The sequence below is a fragment of the Talpa europaea genome, assembly GCF_964194135.1.
Source record: "Talpa europaea genome assembly, chromosome: 9".
Lineage (NCBI taxonomy): Eukaryota > Metazoa > Chordata > Mammalia > Eulipotyphla > Talpidae > Talpa > Talpa europaea.
Window position 1 is genome coordinate 31,737,237 of NC_140076.1, and position 25,853 is coordinate 31,763,089.

General features: G+C 36.4%; 1 protein-coding gene across 2 annotated transcripts in view; it reads right to left on the minus strand.

The window, feature by feature from the left end:
* FAF1 (Fas associated factor 1) overlaps positions 1-25,853 on the minus strand; it is a gene marked incomplete at both ends in the record, with an annotated part of 326,509 nt that overhangs the window by 270,318 nt on the left and 30,338 nt on the right. The window contains one exon of one of the 2 annotated variants that reach the window (XM_084242620.1): positions 18,534-18,599. In XM_084242620.1, coding sequence (XP_084098746.1) covers positions 18,534-18,599 — 66 coding nt within the window. Of the gene's footprint in view, positions 1-18,530; positions 18,600-25,853 lie in introns of both variants that reach the window. The other variant, XM_084242619.1, reaches the window with a different exon arrangement.

Here is a 25,853-nt window from a genome sequence, read left to right on the forward strand (position 1 = left end):
GAAGAAATGGGAAGCTATCCCAGAATGGAAAGACTGCTAGAATGAAGGTAGTCCCTCCCAAGTTAACGCTTAAGAGTAAAAAAATTCCAATAGCAATAGCAATATTTTGTTACAATCTGAACAAAGTATTTCTAAAAACCATCTGGAAGGAAAAAGTTTAAAATAAGCAAGACATTTTTGTAAGAGCAGTGTAACGAAAACACACTTGTCCATCATATGTAAGTATATATCAATATCATAAAGTTAACTTAAGGAAAACCACTTGAAGCTAGTTTAAGAATACATTTTAAAATATTAAAGTGACCAAATAAATCCTACTATTTATTAGAAAAATTCAGCATAATCTAAAAGTGACATTTCAAATTCTAGAGAGAACAGGGCTTAGAAAAATGTTTCTTTTTTAATTTTATATTTTTTTACATCATTTTTCATTTTTATACAATGAATACATTTTCATTTTGGTTATAGTCCCCATACAATTCCTACCCCCCTTATTTTGACCCTAATCCCTCCTCCCCCTCACCTCCATAGGGTGTCTCTGGTTTATAGCTGCTTGTTTATTTTGATTTTTACTTTATTATAATTAGTCTTTTTCCTGGTCCATTATTTAGGTTTTCTAAATTACTGCTATGAGTGAGATCATCTGGTATTTTTCTTTTTCTTTCTGGCTTATAAAAATATGTTTCTTGTTAAATGAAATTAACAAGTGGTTAACTGAGGAAAAATACACAATTAACAGACCCTACCTGATTAAAGAATATAAGTAATACATCAGTGACAGGAGAATATATATGCATATTTGATCTGATCTCATAGTAAAGATGCCCTATCTAAGCACACTAACAAAAAAATGTAAAAAGTTGATAGATTTGATAAAAAAGAAAATGATTAAAATTTAAATAAATGAAAATGAGAAATGACAAAATAGGGTAAAAAATAGGTTCTTATACATGATTTTTTTAAGTTCTTGTCTTTAATAGAAAGTTACAGAAATTCCCAAAAATCAATTTAAGTAACTGAAAAACTGGACAAATGAAATGAACCTCACAAGGGCATAAATATAAATAAGCAATACAATCTAACCAAAGAAATAAAAATTTAAAAAAGAATACAATCTTTTTTATCAGACTGACAAGCATTAACTATACATATGGAAGTAAATATACATACATACACATACATGGAAAATATCTAATGTTGCTAAAGACACAATCAAAAGACTTTCTTATATAGTGTTGGTGGGATTATAAATAGATGCAACCTTTCTGAAGTTTAATTTTCTATAGTATCAAGGGCATTAAAAAGGATGAGGAAGGGAGAGCCCTTTAAACCAGCAACTCTAGGTCCTCCCCAGTGGCGCAGGGGTTGAGCGCTGGGCTGCAAAGCTGCCCACAGCCTCTGCAGCGCCGGTTCGATTCCAGGCCACCGGTGAGGGTCCCACATGGTGTGCAGACCTCTCCTGCCACACCCGCTGCTCCCCTCAGCAGTGTACTTCATCTGTCTCCCTGTTCTGTTCCCCGTTCTGGCTCTGGTGAATTCTCTCACCCTCCCGCGCCTCTGACTGTACCCAGTGCTTGTATAAATAAATAAATAAATCTTAAAAAAATAAATCAGCAACTCTATCCTTAGATATCTTATTTAAGGAAATAATTAGGGATTTTTAACATAATTTTTCTATAAGGAGAGTCTCTGTATTGTTTCTATTATAAAAACTTAAACCAAATGAATGGTAATTGGAGGCTGGTTACATACTACATTCTATGACATGATATTCAACTTAGCTGTGCTATTAAGCATTTTTAAGATCTCAGTTACCATTTTTTTTTTCAATGTGCTCAGAGCACCAAGATCTTTGTATTGCAAGAAACAGACTTTTTTTAAAAAGAAAGAATATACATTTATTAACTTGCTGTATGCTAAATGACTACACATATTTTATTGGCACTGTTCAAGAAATACAGAAGAAAAACAGTTCCTTTCTAAAGTAACTAAATTCCTACTGTTTTTATAAACAAATCCCAAGTTCACATATTCCAAGTTCACATACTCCCAAATGCTTAAAAGACACACAATTTTTGGTATATAAGGAAGTCTGGTATTTATAGACTTTAGACTAATTTCATATTTATAAATTACTTTATCTCCAGGTATTTTATTCAACTAGAATTAGTGAAAACAAGGATCAATGTTGGCCTAAAAACAGAAAAAGATGCTAGCAAATGTAAGCACAGAAGAAATGGCCCAAATACTGTTGATCAGATTTTGATAATTCCAATATCTTATGTTTTCACAGGAAGGGAGGGTGGGATGCCTTAAGGACATTTGTGATCTATCAGGTCCTCCAAATTACTATTGCTGGATGGCTAGGAACCTGTTTAACCCTCAATATGCATATGATAATTGGACAAAACTAAAAAAGTGAAAAAAATCTAAACATGTCTTGCTGAAAATAAGTACATTACAAATCACATTCTACTATAGCTATCCCACGATATTATATAAAGGAAAAAAAGAAAAAGAATTTTTTTTTAAAAAGGCTTGTCACAGCCAATCAACTTCAGACACAAAAAGCCTAGATCCTATCTCCCTATACTTCAACACATTAAACTAACCTATTGCTCAAAGCACCAGTATAACATTTCTGTAAGTTTAATTGATTTTTAATAAGTGTCAATTTAATAAGGGAACAATCTTTTCAAAAATGGTACTGGGTCAACTGAACATCCATTTGGCAGAAAAAATAAATTTTAAAAACCTCAGATATAAACTCATACACAAAAATTAACTCAAAATGGATCTTAAACCTTAACTTAAAAGCTAAACCTATAAAACTTCCAGGAATAAACATAGGAGAAAATATTTGTGACCTTGTTTAAAGCAAGGATTTCTTCACTAAAACACAAACACATAAACAATGAAAGAAAATACTTCATAAATCAAAATTAAAATGCTGCCTTTCCAAAGACCCCATGAAGAAAATGAAAAGGCATACTATAAACTGGAAGTCTGTTACTAGGTCTTTGACTAGCAAAGAAAAAAGATGTGAAGTTATTTGAGATGAAATAATAAGAGATGAAAATAATAATAAGAGATGAAAATATTTGGAAAGAAAGAAAATTCAGAAAATAAATGACTTTTAAAAAGATGTTAAGGTAAAAAGAAAAACCCAGACATGAGGCATAAAATTTTAAGGAGATCAGTCAAAAGTATGGCAGGTATAAATTAATGATTCCAAAACCTCATTTTAACAGTTTCTCTTTCCTTTCCATCAAACCTTCATAGCAGCTGCTAAGAAATATCTGGCTAAGAGCAGGACTGTTACACTTCCTGACTAACTAGGAATGCTGGATCATTATACTTCTAGACTGAAAGATTTGGACTGTACAGTTCCTAACTAAGAATGCAAGGCCTCATTACACTTTCTAACTTACTTGGAATTCTGAACTTCACTTCATTTACGGACCAAAAATATAAGATCCTGTTATAATTTGTTGAAGTATACTGTCTTCTCCATCCTAAGGTGAAAATAGGAGCACTGGGTGGGTCCAGATATACTATCTGCACTGAGCCTCACTGACTTAAAACCCTTTCACATTGAACTAACCAGGACCAATACTTCCATTCACATGTAAAGTCCTGTATTTTGAGCTCCCAGAACAATGCAGTCCAAATGGTAAAAGGTAGGTAGGTAAAAAAAAAATTTAAAAAAAAAAATTTCACAACTGAAACAAAGGTAGTTATGTGAGAACTATATGTCCATGGTTATATATTCAGAAGCAATTATATCACTTTTTCCTCCTAAATCCAACATAATCCCATAAGCCTTACTATACTTTTTCAGGCAGACACTAATCAATTACTTTTGTACACAGTGAAAAAAAAAAACTGAACAGAAGTGGTTTATGTATTAAAACTGTTTGCCAATTCTAGTACAGTGGAATAGAAATCTAGAGTCAGAAGACTGTGCTTCCAGTTTTGGTCCTACAGATGTATTAATATAATGATGGAACCAAAAGATCTAGTCAGGAAAAACAGTATAAAGGTGGAAAAATCAAAAATTATATAGATCCTAGTGTGTGTGAAGAATCTCTCAAGTCAGGTTATTAAAGGATGTGAGATAGAGGGTGGGAAATAAGTATGTTTGAAATTAAAATAACAATGGAGGTAGGTGTGATTGGTAATGAAAGGTTAAAGTTAGGATTACAATGGGGTGCCAGAGGCAGGATAAATGTTTGACAGGCTGAAAGAAAAGAAAGGTTTGAAGTATCAAGAGATGGCATTCTAAAAGTGGGATTTAATAAGAGAAAATTGGCTGAGACTACCAGGTAACTGAAGTCAACAGTGGCTGCCTGCCTATCATCTAGTATTTCCATCCATGTCAGCTATCAATTTATTGACTCTCATGTCCAAATGCAACTTCAATTATATTCTATGATTTATTAAAAAATCATAATTCCTTTAATTATCTTTCTTTAAAAATGAGCACAATGCTGTTTTTTCTCAGTACAAGGCACTGGAAGGACAGAGAAAAAAGAGGTCTCCTGAGGTTTCTAGTTATAGGGTGAGGGTTGGCCACATAGGAGTGAGGACACCCAATGAAATCCTGTCACAGTCATGGGCACTGAACATGATTCCTCTACAACCTCACAGTCTTGGAAAAAAGAAAATCTTCCCAGGGACCTCTCAATATGGAAATCAGTGTCTAAAGGTTTACTGTCCAACCAGTATCCTGACTTCCTCTGTAAGTCCCTATACACAGGTGGCCTGCAGCCAGAAGGCTCACACTATGCTTCTATAAGTCTCCCACTCTCTATAGCCCACCTGTGCCCACGAGGGTCCCCAAGTCCATGCAAGCCCACAGCACATGCCCACTACTGGTGGCTGATTTGCTCACCTAACTGCACACTAGAGGGTGCCAATAACTTGCCCAGTGTGACTGAAACCTATTCTGGCCTGGCCAAATAGTGAACTTCTCTTCTATTCAGTTGGCTGAACTACTTCTCCAACTAGATCTGAAGCCCTTCTAATCTGTCTTTCCTTTTGGTACTCTGTCTTAGCCCTACAATATAATACAGTTTCCTCTTATCTTACACTTAGAGTTAATAATTCATGATATTAAAATTACTTATGGTTTCCTTTATCCTAATTGGGCCTAGACTATAGCATCTAAAACAATACTAAACAATAATAAGGGAAAAATAAAGTTAAACAAAAATCATCCCATCCCCTCAATATGGCCTGCAGAAGAGAATATTGAAAGTTCAAAAGAACTGTGACTGAAACCCAGCACATGAGATCTCTCATGTCCCTGGTCCCACCTCTATCCCACCAAGACAGACGGTAAAAAACTTGGAAAGACAGAAGAGGGAAAAGGTAGAGAAGATTAAAGTTGCTTTAAAACTACTGCCTGTGAATCTAAGTACAATCTGTCTGAAAACACTAAAAAGTGTATGAATAGATTATAGAAAAGATTACAGGAAAGGGGCTTCAATAAAAGCACAATTAAAAGAAGCAGACAAGACTTAAATGGGCAGTTTAAGAAACACAGCTTCTGCAGAAAGAAAAAAAAGCAAAGCAACTAAGAGGTTCCCTTTGGTAATCAAATGACAAGGGAAATAAGAAGTAAAATGGGATTAGGTTCTTAAAAGACAAAAGGAAACCATAAAATCAAAGCACCCCTTACTTCTCACGCTCCCCTCCACAATCAGCCCCCAGAGCAAACCACCCAAAACTGATTAAAATAACTGAAATTTGCTAAATTGACAGAAGAGGGCACTGTTAAATAAAAATCTTATAAATCATACCATTACCATAACAATACACACACGCAAATATATGAGCTGTTACAAAAAATAAGGCAGCAAAACGTCATATATATCTATTGATGAAAATTCCTCCTAAGAACTATGGAAACTATATCTGAGAAGAGAAACCAATTACTGTACAAAAAAGAACAATGATGTAAAAAAAATTTTTTATTTAATGAGTAGAAATGTAAAAAAAAAAAAAAACTCCAAAAAACAACCATGAAGCAGAATAAAAACTATAAATCAATACTTCAAACAGTATATTTAAATACACTTAAATAAGCACTTTTTAAAAAATCCACCCTGATCCAGAAAATTAAAAATAACATAAACAACAACACAAAAAGGCAGGGAGGAATGAAGGAAAGTTGATGATACTCAAGAAAAAGACAAAATTTTCTCAGAAATGAAGAACAAATCGGGCCTCCCCTGGTGGCACAGCGGTTAAGCGCTAGGCTGAGAGGCTGCCCGCAGCCTCTGCAGCGCGGGTTCATTCCCCGGCCGCAGGTGAGGGTCCCACCAAAAAAAAAAAAAAAGAAATGAAGAACAAATCACAAGGTGCCTAAGGGAAAATAGAAACCAATAAAATTTAATGAGGAGCATTAAGAAGACAGAAAAACAATCAAGAGAACAAAAATAACATAATGAAAAAAAAAAAAAGGAATCAGAGTGAAAGTAGAACATAAAGTAATAATATTCATATTGCCAAGTCCCTAAAAAAGAAAAGTAATGTAACTGAGCTAAAATTTTAAACTATAATCTTAAAAGAATTTTCCAGAAATACAGAAAGACCTGTATCTGCATATTGAATAGCTCAACAGGTAAAATTAACCCAGAATGATGAACCCTAAGATACTGTCTACTAAAATTACTAAATACTAACTACAAAGATGAAATACTAAAAGTCCTCCAGGCAAAGAAAAATAAATTACAAAGGCAAAAGATTAAGACTGGCCTCAGTTTCCAAACAACATATATATATAAAGGAAGACAATAAAGAATAGCTTTGGGGCCTCCCTGGTGGCGCAGTGGTTGAGCGCTGGGTTGCGAAGCTGCCCGCAGCCTCTGCAGCGCCGGTTCTATTCCCGGCTGCTCCCCGGCCACTGGAGGAGGGTCCCGCATGGCGCGCAGACCTCTCCTGCCGCCCGCTGCTCCCCTCAGCAGTGTGCTTCGGTCCTTCTGCCTGCTCTGCTCCCCGCTCTGGCTCTGGTGAATTCTCTCACCCTCCTGCGCTTCTGACTGTACCCAGTGCTTGTATAAATAAATAAATAAATCTTAAAAAAAAAAAAAGTACTTTAAAAAAAAAGAGTCCTTTATAAAAAAAAAAAAAGAATAGCTTTGTTTTTTTTTTTTTTTAATGAAACTAAAGAGTCAAGTAAGGACTTTATACGCAAGATAGCTGTCCTTAAATACTAGAATGACAGAAAAATAATTTTCAACATAAAAGAACATAGGGAGCGTCACACAAATCTAGCAGATTTCTTTCTGAAATCTAGAGAGAGCTCATTCAACCAATGACAAAGAAAACTTTAGTGAAAGAGAGAGAACTGATGATGAGTATTATATACATACAGACTCACATACCCCACAAACAAGGGTGGGGTGCAGGGTGGAAGAATAAAGGATAAGTTTAAATATACAGGAAAAGTGTAAATAATGCAATTTTTCAAATAGAAGAAGGAAGATTATGGAGAAAAGGTAGGCTTAAGACATTGATTATGGGCAAAAGGTAGGTTTAAAATAATTAACAATTGATAGCTCACATAACAGAAGACTAAAAAGAAAAAACTAAGAGCATTAAAAAGTGGTTGACACTATGGAAAGCTGTGTGGAGATTCCTCAACTTACTAAAGAGAGAGCGTCCATATGATCCAGCAATTCCACCCCTATGTATTTACCCAAAGGACACAGAAATATTAATTCAAAAGTATTTACCCAAAGGACACAGAAATATTAATTCAAAAGGGTACCTGCACCCCTATGTTTACAGCAGCACTATTTATAATAGCTAAGCTATGGAAACAACCCAAATGCCCAAAATAGATGACTGGATCAAGAAGATGCGGTATACACACACACACACACACACACACACATACACACAATGGAATATTACTCAAAATCAACAACCAACTATAAACCAAAGACACACAACAGGGGGAGGAGGGAGGAGAGGAGGGATCAGGGTCAAAATAAGGAGGGGTGGGGACTGTATGGGGAATATAACCAAAATGAAAATGCATACATTGTGCAAAAAAGAAAAATTATATAAGAATTATATAAAATAGGGCCTCCTCAGTGGCGCAGTGATTGAGCGCTGGGTTGCGAAGCTGCCCGCAGCCTCTGCAGCTCCAGTTCAATCCCCGGCTGCCGCAGGGTGAGGGTCCCACATGGCGCGCAGACCTCTCTTGCTGCCCGCTGCTCCCCTCAGCAGTGTGTACTTCATCCATCTGCCTATTCCGCTCCCTGCTCTGGCTCTCATGAATTCTCTCACCCTCCTGCGCTTCTGACTGTACCCAGTGCTTGTGTAAATAAATAAATATTAAAAAAAAAAAAAAGCAGAGAGGTGATCGAATCATTAAAAATTTTAAAAAAGAATTATATAAAATAAAAAGTGGTTGAAGTATAAAACTAACCAAAAGAAAAATATAAGCCTTCTTAAATAGCAAGAAAAACAGTAACTATAAATAAAAGCAAAAAAAAAAAACAAACAAAAAAAACTCAAAGAAAGCATAGGAAATACAACAAAGTATGCACAATTATAAAGTATTAGGACAATATTGAGACTAAACATATCAATCATGTTAGTGAATATGAAAGGACTTAAAAGTTAAAAGTAAAACATTTTAAATTTGACTAATGAAACAAGACTCAACTATATGACTCAACTCAACAAGACTCAACTCTCAAAACAAGACAGATCAAGTAGACAAAACATGAAAAGCGGTAAAGATCTTAAGGATATATATTAAACTTTACATTCTGATAATGAAGAACACAGCTCCTCTCAAAAGCTAATGACTCACACACAAAAATCAACCATATGTCAAGTCACAAAAAACTTCCATAAAACAGAAATGTTACAAACAATACTCAAGTTCATGACTTTTCTGGAACCTTATGATCTATGCTAAGATCATAGGACAAACAACTGGTCCAAAATCTAAGACATATACTTGCAAATAGACACTGGCTGACTACATAAGAATTGTACTAGGGTGACAGACAAATTGACAAGTGACTAATAGTGCACTGATAAGAGAGAGTTAAGGCATATACAGGGAACCAGCTGATTCTTGCAGGTTTTCCCTCCATGAACATTAACAAGTGCTCACAGAAAGAAAAAAAAAAGTCAAGGTACTGAGGAAGTCTCTACTAAGGTGTAGAACAAAAGAAAAGGAGTAGCAGACACTGTGGATGGGGTACAAAATTCTGCCAGGACCCTTTAACCTCACTCACAAAAGAAAGCCTTAATCTTAGGAGAGAAAGGTAACAGAAATAGTCACCTTATGACTCTGTTGATATCCATGGCAAATAGAAAAAAGGGGGGGAATATCCACTACTCCAGGAGAGGGGCAGGAAAACATATTAGAATTATAGCTAAAGAGAGGAGATTTGAGAAACCTCAATTGGCCACATTTTGGAGCCATGCCAAGGTTGAGCTGGTTCCTCCAACCCCTGCTGAGATCCCTGCAGTGATTCAGAGCTTGAAAACAATAGTCAATGGTGCTAATAAAACTGGTAGCTTCAAACAGCTCACAGTTAAGGAAGCTCTGCTGAATGGTTTGGTGGCCACTGAGGTATGGATGTGGCTCTATGTTGGCAACATCATAGGCAAGCATGGACTCGTTGGCTATAATGTCTGAAGACCAATCTTCAACATCTGATTATATTTGGTTTACTATTTGTGTATTCTTGGACCATGTGTGATCAGAAGGGTATTTGAATAAATGAGTCAAAATGAAAAAGAGAGAGAGAGAGACAGAGAGGAGATTTGAAAAGGTCACAAACCCAGGAACTCAATGCCTGCAGAAGACTGAAATATCAGAACAGCAGAGCAGCTAGAATAACAAGTAACTTTCAAGAGACACATTTGCTCTACAGCATAGCTTAAAGGTGAAAAAGCTCAAAACCAAGGGTAGAAAAACATTTTTTAAAAATCTCTTAAAAAGTAATCTCTATCAACCAGTCAACACCTGAAACACAGGGTTTCATGATTTGGAGACTTTGGTGTACTGAGCAAAAAGCATAGGATAAATCTCAAACCCAACCCAATTCAAAATTAGATCAGTTCAAACAGCTGCACTGAAGTATTGGCATAAAGAAAGGCATGCCTATTTCCAAACACAAAAACTATTTACCTTAGTCTCTACTATTCTACAAAAAATGTCCGTCTTTCAACAAAAATAATAAAAGGTGAGGAAATATATTTGAAAGTGACAATCATTAGAAACAGACTTGGATAGTACATAGATGTAAAAACTGACAAGAAATTTTAAAGGCCTTGATTAATCAACTTTGATTAAAGGCTCTAATACAAAAAATGGACAACATGTAAGATGACATGGGCAATTTCTTCAGAGAGAAGGAAACTATGCTAGAATAAAAACAGAGTAACAGAAATGAAGAATGTCTTCAACAGGCTTATCAGTAGAACTGACACAATCAAGGAAAGAATCAATGAACTTGAAGATAGGTCTATAGAAATTACTCAGCTGCAAAACATAGAAAGAAAAGATGAAGAGAAAGAAAACAGAGCATACAAGAGCTATAAAACAAAATCAAACATTTGATATATGCACAAACACAGAAGAAGAGAAAGAAAGAAAAGAGCAGGAAAAATAAGCAGGAATTTACAAAAAAAAAAAACAATTAGAAAAAGCTGACAGTTGCACAACATTGTGAATACACTAAATACCACTGAACTATATACTTTACAATAGTAATAGTCATATGAATTTAGTCTTAATGAAAAAAAAATCTTCAAGACCACATATCCAAGAACACCAGACTACAAAATCTACATACACACACCCATCCCCACCCCACAACACACCCTTTTAGGCAGAGCATATTCACTTGCTTTGCTAAAAAAACAACACAGAAAATTTGAAGGCAGTCAGAGGGGAGGAAAAAGGCAGGTTACATACAGAGGAATAAATATAAGAATAGCAACGGATTCTCTTCAGATACCATGCAAGCCAGATGATAACAGATTTCTGACTATAAAAACTACCTCTTGAATTACACTTGTATTGTGGCATTGAGAAGAAAGTGCAACATATTGGTAATAATGTGGCAACATGTTGGTAATAATGTGTAACCTATCGATATAAGTGTTATTCAAATCTCCTCAAAGATCTGCTGCACAGCTACTAGCCATAGCTAGTATTTATTTAAAGTGTGAATGAAAGGAAAACCTTGTTCCAAAGAGTTAGAAGACCAGAAGAGGGAGCTCTCATTCAGGTGCCAAGGGTAGTAGCTCACATAACCAGAAGAAAGAAGGGAAGTTCTTCCCTTGCCCAACAACCACTGCTTGCAGCCAATGAAATACTGCCACAGCTATGAACTCTTATTCTCCGCCAATGAATTTCTGTTCAAAATAGGCCTCCCCAATTTACTCCTAAAACCTAATAAAAGCAGGCCTTCCCTTTGCCTCTTCCAACTTGCCTATAGCTCACTACAGCTTGCTTGGCCTGGGTTTTAATTCCTCTGCTATTTCTGAATAAGCTCCTTTGCTTATAAAATAATTGGTCATTTTATAAAGTTTTACAGAGGTATAACAAAATGCATTTTCTCAGATATATCTATAAATTAAAAGTGTACACTTTTTTTTTTAATCAGTAAAGCCCTTTCTATACACCATAGCCTAAAGTCACTTTAATTCTTTTAACAGTTACTATACATACTCTTTAAATGTGTGTGTATATTTACCTGTATGTGTTGGGGTATAGAAAAGAGGAACAATATATAAAGTCTAGGTTTTATTTTTTTTTATAGAGGCATGTTTTTTATTTATTTATTTATTTGTTTGTTTGTTTTGTTTGTTTATACATGCACTGGGTACAGTCAGAAGCGCGGGAGCGTGGGAGAATTCACCAGAGCCAGAGCGGGAGGCAGAGCAGGCAGAAGGACCGAAGTACACTGCTGAGGGGAGCAGCGGGCGGCAGGAGAGGTCTGCATGCCATGTGGGACCCTCCTCTGGTGGCCAGGGAGCAGCTGGGGATCGAACTGGCGCCGCAGAGGCCGCGGGCAGCTTCGCAACCCAGCACTCAACCGCTGCGCCACTGGGGAGGCCCAAGTGGGAGGCCCAAAGTCTAGGTTTTAAAAGAGCAGTACTACAATAAGGTATACAAAGCTTCTGAGAGAGCAGTCCCCACCAAAAGAAAAGGCTGTTAGTAACAGAATGGGTAAGACTTCAGATAAGCAAGCCCTAAAGGAAGGATAAAATCTAGATGGTCAGCAAGGATGGAAAAAAATCCATGGGAAACCTTTAAACCAAAAGCGTGGTAGTAGGAATACATATGGCAAGTTTGGGATTATAGGTTAATTTGGCTGTATGAAGTCATACATACTCCAGAGTTACAGACGTTCATTCATGAGGAAGAGGCACAGTTAAACGGTAGAGAGCTTTCAACATTAATCTAAGAAAGATGGCCCAAATTCTTTAACAGAGGTATTAAAAGAACAACCCACTTCAGTTTCTTGTAACTGAAATAGATGTAGAAAAAGTATAGTTACCCTTTGAGTATTTTGGTATCAGAAGAACTATAGAACTATGTTTACCATTATTTTCATGTAGAGAGATTTTAAGCATGGCTATGATTTTTTTTTTTAATCATATAGCAAGTAGGTATTTGGAGGAAATCCAAGGACAAAGATAAAGAAATAATGCATGAGTACACCAAAAATATATTTAAAATAAACTGATAACATCAAATTAAACAAAATACAAACTGAACAACAAAATTCAAAATGATATTGAGAATGAAGTTGCTGAGAGTAAATCTTAAGTACTCGCACCTCAAAAAAATGTTTTTAAAAATGAGAACCTGTGAAAATATAAATAGGACATATAAATTTTTGTATGTGAACATTTTTTAACATTTCACTTAATTATAGAAGTATAATTAAAAATATTAAATTATATTATTACTGTATAGCTGTTAATAAAAGTAACATTTTGAGAGCTCAGTATAAAAATAAAAAATTGTAGGGCCTCCCCGGTGGCGCAGCGGTTGAGCGCTGGGTTGCGAAGCTGCCCGCGGCCTCTGCGACGCAGGTTCGATCCCCGGCTGCTCCCCGGCCACCAGAGGAGGGTCCCGCATGGCGCGCAGACCTCTCCTGCCGCCCGCTGCTCCCCTTGGCAGTGTACTTCGGTCCTTCTGCCTGCTTTGCTCCCTGCTCTGCCTCTGGTGAATTCTCTCGCCCTCCTGCGCTTCTGACTGTACCCAGTGCATGTATAAACAAACAAATAAATAAATAAATAGATAGATAAATAAAACATGCCTCTATTTAAAAAAAAAAAATGTTTAAAAAAAATTGTAAAATCAGGAATTTTAACTGCATTATTACTTTTTCTTTTCCCAATATACACTAACATCTTTGAAACCATCAGGAAGAACTGCAAATCATCACATTTAGAAGTGTGGTAAGCCACCCAACTTTGTTGCAATGATTTTGTTTAAAATGTCTTTAGTAATAGAAATGTTAGGTAAATATCCAAGCAAGGCAATTTGTTGAAAATAAACCTATATTAAAAATCAAGATAACTTGCAGTTTCCTTCCCAGTAATGTCTCTTTTGTCACAGCAAGTATCTGTGCAAATATAAGCCAGTCTCTGATGGCCACTGATGAAAGGCCAAACTCAATGTCTGACTGTTTTCTGATGACAACAGAAACTCATTATGTCACTGGTTAAACTAGTTCATTCATAAAACCGCAGGTGTTCATAACACTATGTAAAATAGCAAAGCAGTGTATATTCCAGGAACTCTATAGCTACATCCGAAACAGGGTGGTAAGAGAAAATTTTCTAAGGAATTTTAGGATAATCATAACGATATTATTTTTCTTCAAAAGTGAAACTGGAAATATCTCAAAATACCTCAGTGAATCTTAAACGAGACAGATTTATGTGAACAATTTTCCTTGGATTTCACTCTTGTGTTTATAATCTATTATGTTTATACTAATACAAAAGTATCTCTAAAGACTAAAATTCAGTAATGATCCAGAAATAGACTGGCTGATTTGTTTCATTCTTACCTTAATTTGGAACATGTAGTTAAAGATAAATCCAAGCATTCTTAATAGTCTTTTTCAACACAACAGTTATGTAAGCTCAGACAGCAAACTAGAGCAGTAATTGAGTACAAAGTTCAAAAATCAGTTGCTAAGAGCACAGAGTACTTAAAATGTAGTATAGTTGGATGTGATACTGTGATTTATAAATAAAAATATGTATTTGGTCTTTTTCCATTTCTGGGACAAACCTCTGGTAATTTCCTAACCGATAAACACAAAACAAGTGTCTTTTTATGTTAATGAGGTTACTTTTGGACTTCACCTAAAGGGGCTGGTTGCCAGATTAAGAAGGATTTGATTTTCAATACACTGATATACATACACCTCCAGAGAATGAAGAGGGATTGGAAGTTGAATCAATTGACATAGTTGATGATTTAATCAATTGTACTTATGTAATGAAGTCTCCATAAAAACCTAAAAGGACAGTGTTCAGAGAAATTTCAGACCGGTGAACACTGAACATTCAGGAAGAGTGGGATGTGGAAATGGCATGAGAGCTCCCCATCCTTTTTTCATACCTTGTCCTGTGCCACTCTTCCACAGGGCTGTTTCATTTTCTCTTTTTTTTAAATTAGTTGTCGATGTACAATTTGAATATAGGGATAGATTAAGCATATGTTATATAGTATATCTCCATACATCATTTTTTTTTATTTTATTTTTTTTACTTGATTTTTTTCCCCTACCACCACAACTTACACAGATGTTCTATTTTGGCCCTTTCTCCCATCTTGGCTTCAGAAACCTCAGTTCAGATATCAATGACTGCGAGTTTATAATTATTTCTGCTTGATCGTCCACCTACTCTATTTTCTTATATTACTCATATATGTAAAATGATCAAGTATTTGTCTTTATCTTTCTGACTTCACTTTGCATAATCCCCTCATTTCTTATTTTTTTTTAAGGATTTATGCATACAAGAACTGGGGTACAGGCCAGAGGTGTGGGAGGTGTGAGGGGAGGGAGGTGAGAAGATTCACCAGAAACAGAGTGGGGAATAGAACAGGCAGACTGACTGAAATACATTGGTGAGGGGAGCAGCAGGCGAGTCAGAAGAGGTCTGCTGCACCACGTAGGTTGCTCCCTGGCCAGCCAGGGGATCGAACTCATGCCACAGTGGCTGCGGATAGCGTCATAGGTTGCGTCTTAACCCCTTGCGCCACCAGGGAGGCCCCCATTTCTTATGTTTTGCTATAAATTGTAACATTTCATTTTTCCTTATAGCTGAATAGTATTCCACTCTGTTACTATACCACATCTTTTGATTCAATTCTCTATCAGTGGACACTTAGGTAGCTTCCAAATCCTTGTTATTATAAATTAATGCTGCACTAAACAGCACAGAGCACATTAATTTTTCAAATTAATTACTTTGGATCTTCAGATAGATACCCAAAAGTGGGACTGCTGATTCATATAGTATTTCTAATTTTAATATTTTTTTAAAGATTTATTTATTTATTTACACAAATACTGGGTACAGTCAGAAATGCGGGAGGGTGAGAGAATTCACTAGAGCCAGAGCAGAGAGCAGAACAGAGCGACGAAGTACACTTGCTGAGGGGAGCAGCAGGCGGCAGGAGAGGTCCGCGCACCATGTGGGACCCTCGCCCGGTGGCCTGGGATCCAACCCGCTCTGCAGAGGCTGCGGACAGTTTCACAGCCCAGCACTCAACCGCTGTGCCACCAGGGGAGGCCCTCTAATTTTAATTTTTTAAGGTAAGTCCAGACAACTTTCTAAAATGGCTGAACGAGTGGATTTCCCACCCACGTGACTCATGCATCTGCCACATATTAGGAAGGTTGAACTCTAGGTACTCTAAGGCAGTAAACTCCCAGTACTTTGTTGCCCCAGTTCTTGTCTCTGCCCCTTGCTCACTCCAGGACTCTTGTGCTGGAGTTTGATCCGCAGTCAAGTAGCTAACCCACCTGGTGCAGGGGACCTTTCCTGTCCCTCCAGCTGCTCCCCTCAGCAGTATATTTCAGTAGATTCACCTGTTCTGCTCCCCACTCTATCTTTGGTGAATCCTCTCACACACACAACCCCCATACCCCTTGCCTACATCCTAGTGTATTTATTTATGCATAAATAAATCCTTAAAAAAATAAAATAAAAATAAATTTCTATTAAAATGTTTGCTTATACTACTACTCATAATTGTCTTTTGTAGAATCTTAACAGAAATTAGAACGTAAGTAGATTCTTCACAAATATTACATATGTCAAGAGATCTTGAGTGTAATCTAGTTTATACTTATTTTATATGAAGAAGTTCAGAAAGCAGTAATTCCAAGAGTTTTGATATGCTAGGGCTCCTAATTTAATATTAATACACTGAGTTCACCACTATATTTAGTTACCTAGTATTCTGATTACTCAAAATTAACATAAATTATATAGATTTCTATTTTCCACTAGTCCAAATTCTTCTATTCTAAAAACAGAAAATGATCACTGTATCGATGCTGAAGTCCAGATTACAATTTATAGTGATCACATAGCACACTTCCATATAAGAAAGCAATCTCCTCAGTAAAAGATTGTAATTGTCAGTATTTCTTCCTTACATATTCACCTGTCAGGATATAAAATACTCGCCTGCAAGAAAGGAATTACCTGTAATAACATTAGCCTTCTCCTAACTATGAAAGTACAGGACAATGTCAAAAATGAAAGGCTGAAGTAGAGAAAGGCAAATGGAGCACTATAGCCATCATGTCAAGTAAAATAGTAGTCTGAGATGCATACCAAAAGTATAAAGCATATGTTATTTTGTTTTCAAAATTTTAGCATAAGCAGCCCAACCTGCAGTTGCTCCAAAATAAAGGAAATCAACCATGGTATACCTAAAACAGTTGATTATCTAAGTCCATATGGAATTAAATATACCTACATATCTAATTTCAGTTCTGTAAATACACTATTTTCAGCTCTGTAAGTATACATAAAACTTTAATTTTCAAAAATCAACACTTCTTCAAATTGTAATTTAGACTTTCTTAGTATTTCAAAGCTATTGAGACATCTGTGTCATTCCAACAAAACCAATACTCTCCAGGGCCTCCCCGGTGGCGCAGCCGATGAGCGCTGGGTTGCGAAGCTGCCCGCGGCCTCTGCGGCGCCGGTTCGATCCCTGGCTGCTCCCCGGCCACCAGAGGAGGGTCCCACATGGCGCGCAGACCTCTCCTGCCGCCCGCTGCTCCCCTCAGCAGTGTACTTTGGTCCTTCTGCCTGCTCTGCTCCCTGCTCTGGCTCTGGTGAATTCTCCCACCCTCCCGTGCTTCTGACTGTACCCAGTGCATGTATAAACAAAACACAAACAAACAAATAAATAAATAAAAGCATGCCTCTATAAAAAAAAAAAATTAAAAAAAAATCAAAACCGATACTCTCCAATACTATTGTACAATTCATTTTTAGTTTGCTTTGCGATTATATAAATCACAATTTTGTGAATGTGTATTGCTGCACTGAGCCTTGCCTTTTGAGTTACTGTCTCCCAATCCCCCCAACCCCAAATTAAACCACTTCTATAATAAACTGCTTAAAGCTCATAAGGAAAACCACAGCAGAATGCCACTTCTGTAACAGCTTTAGAAAAAAGTAATCATCAGTGAGGGCCACAGGAAGTAAGGCGGAAATATCAAATAGAGTTATTCAGACATTCTGACAAGTCTGATGTTTCTCTCCTTCCAAGAACCTTTGCCACAATACTACAGGGGAATGCAAACCTTAACATACAGTAAGATAAGAGAATAACTTCAAAAATTATTTATATTACCTAAGAATTCATAATAATTTAGTACTTTAATACCAAATTTAACATGAACTTCATTTTAAAGATGTGACATTTAGATTTTATTCATTCATATTAGTTATAGATAGACTGTGATATACTGAACATCAGTAAGGAATATTAATGACATTTAAGAATTCATATAATTTGATTACTGATCAGATTAAAAAAAAAAGTACTTGAAATAACTCAGACAGAAAAAAAAACATTGTATGCCTCACTTAAAAATTAATCTAGAAAAAAAGCCAAAATCATAGAAAGAGCTCAGAGTAGACTGGTGGTTGCCGTGCCGAGAGGGGAGAAACATAGGGGTTAGGGATGGTAATGAGTAAAGACAGTTCGAGGCAGAAACATGCAGTCATAAGATGAATAAAATGACTATAGTTAACAATACTGTATTATTATTATTTGAAGGTTGCTAAGAGAGAAGATCTTAAAAGTTCTCATGAAAATATAAAGTATCGATGTGAGGTGATGGATTGTTTCAACTAACTTTATTGTGATAATCACTTCACAATATACAACCATATCAAATCATCACATTGTAAACCTTAAACATTGCTACATGCCAATCACATTTCAATAAAGCAGGAAAAAATAAAAAAGTACTTACCACTAAATCCCAATTATTTTGTTCAAGCAATGTAATAGCTTCATCAATGTTTTCAATGCCAGTACATGCCTAGAAACAAAGTAAATAATAATTATAGATATAATTTTGGGAATGGGGAGATTAGTCTTAAAAAGCTAGATGTACAATGTAATTTAAGTTTGAAAGGTATCTAAATAAAGCCAGACACTAAATGCCTACTTCTGTGATCACTTTACATATTATAGTTTGAAAATTGTTAATTACATAGTAAATTTACATTACAATGAAATAAAAGCTAATAAAGTAATGAAAGTATGTTGATATCTTATGCTTTGAAACCCAGTATGCTCTTTAGATCCCTAATTGCCTAGAACAACTTTTATTAAAAAGTTACTAATACACAACCGTATGTTTGAAAATGAACTTTAATCCATATATTTCACCTTATCCAAAATTAAATAAAACTAAATAACAGCAGTAATATTCCTGATACTGAAATTTGGGGGTAAATAACTAAGGCCTACTGGGAACAGCATTTCTAAAATATGATTGGAAGGTTGTTTGTGGTCCACAGATATTTTAGCTGGCTACGAACATGGTTTAGGGTGAAAATAGGGATTGACTACAAGCATCAAGAGGGAATTTGGGTGCATAAGGAAAGTTTGAACCCTAGATACCATTAAAAAAAATCACAAAGGCAAACAAGTAAGACAATACTTAAAAAGGCAATCTTCATTTCAAGTTAAATGAAAAGAGAGGGATAAACCAAATGGTCCAAAGTACTAATAAAAGCTGTTAAGAAACATTAAGATAGGGCAGAAGTTGCTAAGAGGAAGTGAAGAGAAAAACTACAGGGTGTGCAGAGTGAGCCCAAAGTAGCAAATATAAGAAAACACAAACAAAAAATAAAACACTTCCTCAGTGGGCCTCCCTGGTGGCGCAGCAGTTGAGCGCTGGGTTGCAAAGCTGCCCGCAGCCTCTGCAGTGCCGGTTCGATCCCTGGCCCCTGGGCGAGGGTCCCACATGGCGTGCAGACCTCTCCTGCCGCCTGCTGCTCCCCTCAGCAGTGTACTTCATCAGTCTGCCTGCTCTGCTCTCCGCTCTGGCTCTGGTGAATTCTCTCACCCTCCTGCGATTCTGACTGTACCCAGTGCTTGTATAAACAAATTAATTAATCAATTAATTTAAAAAAAAACAAAAACAAAAAAACACTTCTTCAGTGACACAACCTTTTTCCTGGGGGAGGCGTCGTAGGGGGAGGAGTGGAGTTAGTTCCAAGAGCCCATCCCTGCAAAAAAACACCCCAAAATTGAACAAAAACTATCATGATCATATTAGAACTCTGGAAAGTAGTCAGTTTTACATCAATCAAGCAAATGCTGAAACAAGGAAAAAGCGACTTTGTAAAAGTTTGCAAGTTTTGTGGCATTTGTATTTCCCTTTCTCTATTCTTGTTTCAGTAGCAATCTTAAAAGACACTAGCTCATATTTCAATGGTTGGACCCTGGTCCCTTGTTCTCTTAGAGCAGACAAGTGGTTACACAAAGGACATTCCTCAAAAAACATTTTAAAGCGAACGAAAAGCTGACTGCTACCATGGCCCAATATTTTGGGACAAAATATTATAGTTTGAGGGAAAGCTGCAAACACAGTTTCAATGGGAAATTAGGGCATTTGTAAAAAGCACTTTGGTTATTTGGAAAGCCATGCACATAACCAAGACAGAACACCTGCTCAGAAAAGAACTGAGAAAAATACTAGTTCATCTCTAGGCTTAGCACAAGAAGAAAGTGAAGGCAGAGTTGTAAACACCCTTGCTAAATATTAGTGTGCCCCCAACAGAGGGTCAGTTTGCAAAGACTGGGAGAGAATTTTCTTCTCTTTTTCCTCTCTTCTCTTTTACTTTTACATCCAGATGTTCAAGAAAAAATCTATTAACAGCAGCAGATCACAGTTAAAGAAAGAGAGATTTCAGAGACTATACTAGAAGCTTGTACCCCACATGCCCAGAAAATTATTATGTTGAACACAGAATGATGGCACTTGGGAGTGAGGATTTGGGAGGGAATTCAGTTTAGATGAGGTCTTAAAGATAGAATCCTCATCACAACATTAATGCCCCCTATAAGAGATAACACAGAGCTTGCCCACTCTCTTTCTGCTATGTGAAACTAAAATGAGAAGATGTCCATCTGCCAGTCAGGAGTAGTTTTTACCAGAAACCAACTATGCTGGCACCCCGATCTCAGAATTACAGCTTCCAGCACTGTGAGAAAATAAATTTTTGTCCTTTAAGCTGTTTGGACTATCACAATTCAAGCAATATAGAGACCACATATAACAATATTACAAAAATTACTTAGAAAAGTCACTAAACAAACAGAAAACTAACACCCAAAGAAAGCAACAAAAACAAACCATGAAGAAGGAAAGAATATGATTTCCAGAGATATAGTCTAATATTTAAATTTTCCACTTTTCAAAAGTAATTGGGAACTACATACAGAAACAAAAATGTATAGTTCATTGAAAGGAGAAACTAACAGAAACTGTCTGTGAGGAAGAAAAGACATTAGACTTACTAGACAAAGACTTCCAGTCACCATCTTAAATAAATTCAAAGAGTTTAAAGAAACCTAGGACAAAAGCTAATGGAAACAAACGATAATGGCAAGAAGAAGAAAGTATCAGTAAAGAGATAAAAATTATTTTTTGAAGAACCAAAAGTAAATTCTGAAACTAAAAAGTACAATACAATAACTGAAATGAAAAATAAACTGCAGGGTTTCAAAAGTCATTTTGAGCAGGGAGAAGATACAAAGAACACTGGTAAAGATAACAGTATAGGTAAATAAAGAGCCATTATTATTGTGCATTTGCTTGGTAACTCCTCTGTTTTTTAATGAGTTAATAAACAAATGCATAAATTCATAATTATAAATTATGTTAATGGGCATATATATAAAGGTGCAAGCTGTGATTACAAACGTAAAGGGGGAGGAGAGGTGGTACTATATGGGAGTTGAATCGCCATATACTACTGAAGATAGTATTGATTAAAAATAATTACTTGCAACTCCTAGGGTAACCTCTAAGAAAAGAACTAAAGAACACACAGAAAAAGACACAAAAGTATATAATACCAAAAATAAACACAAAAGAAAGTAGAAACAAAGGAACTGAAGATGAAAAAAAGATATGACACCTAAAACAAACAGCAAAATGGCAGAATTTAACAGTTCTTAAATGATTACTTATCAGTAGTGATTTTCTGAGTAAATGGATTAAAATCTCCAATTAAAAGGCAGAGGTCAACAAAATGTATTAAAAAATCATGATCCAATAATATGCTGTATGTTTGAGATCACTTCATATCAAAAAGCTCAAATGGAAAGTGAAAGGATGGGAAAAATTTAATGTAATTAGTAACCAAAAAAGAGAATGAATTTAAGTCTAAAATTGTTATGAGGGCATTATATAAAATGATAAAAAGCAAAATTCATCAATCAATAAGATAAAAAAATGATATACATGTATACACCTAATAACAGATTCTTCAAAATACATAAAGAAAAAAATGACAAAATTGAAGGGAGATACAGTTATACAAAATAGGTGAAGATGCCAATGCCCTATTTTCAATAAAGGAGAAAACAACTAGACAGGGGATGAAAAAGGAAATAGAGCACTTGAAAAAAACCTATAAACCCACTAGATATATCATTGGCAAGTTCCCTGAAGGGGTGAGGGTGGGCATGCCCCAGCAAATACCACACAGACATCAATATGACCTTGGCAAGCTCTTTAAAGGTGCACAAGGTCATACCAGCCCAAACAGACATACCACGGACATCAGCACTGCCTCAGACACTCTGGGAGTGTAAACCCACGATAGCAAACCTCCTACAATCATATGTACAACCTAAGTGTAAACCCACAATAGCAAACCTCCTACAATCATATGCACAACCTCAGTGAGCTCCAAGAAGTGGACTGAGGCTGGACCCCCCATAGCCGGCCCATTGCAGACAGGCACTCCACCCATTCATTGAAGACCCAAGTTGCTCTGGTACTCCCTGACAAATGGCATCATGTACCAAAAAGTAGAAGCTCTGCACACTTAATTTTTAGAAGGCAAATAATGGGACGATGAAAAATCACAATTGGCAACCTGAGTCCTCAAGTGAATATTAAGCCACAGAAATGAATCTCCAGAACTCAATAAGAAAGACAAGGAAGGGCCTCCCCGGTGGCACAGCGGTTGAGCGTTGGGTTGCGAAGCTGCCCACAGCAGGTTGGATCCCCGGCTGCTCGCAGGCCACCGGGCGAGGGTTCCACATGGTGTGCAGACCTCTCCTGCCACCTGCTGCTCCCCTCAGCAGTGTACTTGGGTCCTTCTGCCTGCTCTGCTCCCCGCTCTAGCTCAGTGAATTCTCTCACCCTCCCACGCTTCTAACTGTACCCAGTGCTTGTATAAATAAATAAATAAATCTTTAAAAAAAAAGAAAGAAAGAAAAACAAGGAAGACTTTTTCCTATCAGATGCAGAGTCCAAAATTGTCATGATAAAGAAAATCAAAAAAATGGGAGTAAACACAGAAAAGATATACAAGAAAACTCAGAAAAAGAAATGAGTCTCCTGGGAAATAAAATTAATGAACAGAATATCAACACAGACACTTTAAATAAGAAAATAATGAAGATGCAAGATGTAAAAAGATCAACAGAGGAGATAAAATTCTACAGAAAGCTATGGAGGTATTACAGACCAAATGGACGATCAAATCAATGACCTTGAAGACCTTAAAGATATAATATATTAAAAACCCAAGTGGAAGAAGAGAGATATATTTAAAAAAAATTAGAGAATTATCCAAGTCCATGAGGAACAGCAATATAAGAATAATGGGTAGCCCTGAGGAGGGAGAGACATAAGGAACCAAAGAATTTAAAGAAATAATAGAGGAAAAAAATACCAAAACCAGAAGGAACTAAATACATACATCTATGAAGCTAAAAGAACACCACAATACCTAGACAGAAAGAGACCTATACCAAGGCACATAGGAATGAAACTTCCAAGAGTACAAGGCAAAGAAAGAAAATTAAAGTTGGTTGGGGGAAGAAATAACCTATAAAAGAATCCTGATCAGGACAAAATCATTCTTTTCTGAAAAAACACTATGGGCAAAGAAAGAATAGAATGTCATCATCAAAAATAAAAAAACTGCCAGCCAAAATACTCTATTCTGCAAGGCTCTCCTTCAGATATGAGGGAGAAAAATGACCTTCTCAAACAAACAGACGCAAAAGGAGTTCGCAAACACTAGGCTATCCCTCTACGAAACATTGAAAGGAGCTCTTGTATCTGTACCAAAGTAAAAGAACATACATAAAGAACTAAACAAGGAAATAGAACCGCAAAATTAAGGACAAAATAACAGCAGCTGACTTTTATATATCAATAATTACTCTAAATGTAAACAGATTAGATTCATTAATTTAAAGGCAGCAAGTCTTGTTGGATTAGGAAACAGAACCCAACTTTCTGCTGTCTCTAGGAAACTCACCTAAGCTCCAAAGATAAACAAAGGCTCAGAGTAATGGGTTGGAAAACAATCCTACAAATGAACAGAAGGCAGGAGAAGATAGGAAGAACTGTACTTAGACAAAAGAGATCCAGCTAAAAAAGGTAACAAGAAATAAGGACAGAAACTACATAATGGTTACAGGAACAAAACATCAAGAAGACATAATACCAATCAATATATACTTACCGAATGAAGGAGCACAGAAGTATATGAGGCAATTACTATCAAATCTGAAAATAGGCATTAGGAAAAACTCATTTGGGACAATATCCTGCTTTCACCAATGAACAGCTCAACTAGACAGAAAATACATACAGACACTATAACCTTAAACAAAGATTTGGACTATATGGGCTTGAGAAACATTTATAGGACTTTCCATCCTAAAAAAGTTAAATGCACATTTTTTTCAAGTACACATGGGACTTTCTCCAGGACTGACCATGTACTGGTGATAACACAAGTATTAACAAATTCAGAAAGATTAAAATCATACCAAGCATCTTCTCTGACTAGAAAGGTATCAAACTAGAAATCAGCACAAAAAGAAATCAGGAAAACCTCTAGTACATGCAGACTGACCAACACACCACTGAATGATACTGGGTTGATGAGAAACTCAAAGAATAAATAAAAAATTACCTAACGAAAATCATGAGGACACAATCTTCAAGAACTTATGGGATACAACAAAAGAAGTACTAAGAGGGAAGTATATAGCAATATAGACTCACATCAAGAAACAAGAAAGAGGGTCTTCCTGGTGGCGCAACCTATGAAGCTATTCGCAGCCACTGCAGCATGAGTTCGATCCCCAGTGGGCCAGGGAGCTACCCACATGGCACAGCAGACCTGTCCTGTCTCACCCACTGCTCCCCTCAGCAGTGTATTTCAGTCAGTCTGCCTGTTCTGTTCCCCACTCTGTCTCTGGTGAATCCTGTCACCCCCTACACCTCTGGAATGTACCTAAGTTCTTGTATGCATAAATAAATAAATTACAAAAAAAAAAAAAAGAAACAAAAAGAGCTCAAACTTATCTCTCACCTCAAGGAACAAGAAGAACATACAAAACTAAATGCCAGCAGAAGAAAGGAAATACTAAAAATTAGAGTAGAGTTGAATGAACTAAAAATCAAAAAGACAATCTAAAAGAATAATGAAACACAAGCTGGTTCTTTGAAAAAATAAAATACACAAACCTCTAAGTAGGCTCACCATGAAGCGAGAACTCAAACAGGGTCAGAAACAAAAGAGGTTACAACAGACATTGCACAAATGCAGAGGATAACAAAAGGTCACCATGAACATTTGTATGTTAGTTAAGCTCAATAACTTAGAAGAGATGGATAAATTCTCTTTTTAAAAAAAAAAAAATTTATTTATTTATGCATACAAGAACTGGGGTACAGGCCAGAGGTGTGGCGCATGAGAGAATTCACCAGAGACAGAGTGGGGAGCAGAACAGACAGAGTGACTAAAATGCTGAGGGGAGCAACAGGCGAGACAGGAGAGGTCTGCTGGCCCTTGTGGGTTAGCTCCCTGGCTGGGGATTGAACTCATGCTGCAGAGGCTGCAGATTGCTTCATTGTGCTGTGCTTAACCCCTTGTGCCACCAAGGAGGCCCAAGATGGACAAATTCTTGAATATAAAACCATCTGTGACTACATAGGGAAGAAACAGAAAACCTGAATAGACCAAAATTAAGCAAGGAAATTGAAATGGTACTCAAAAGTCCCCCAAAAAAACAAAAGTTG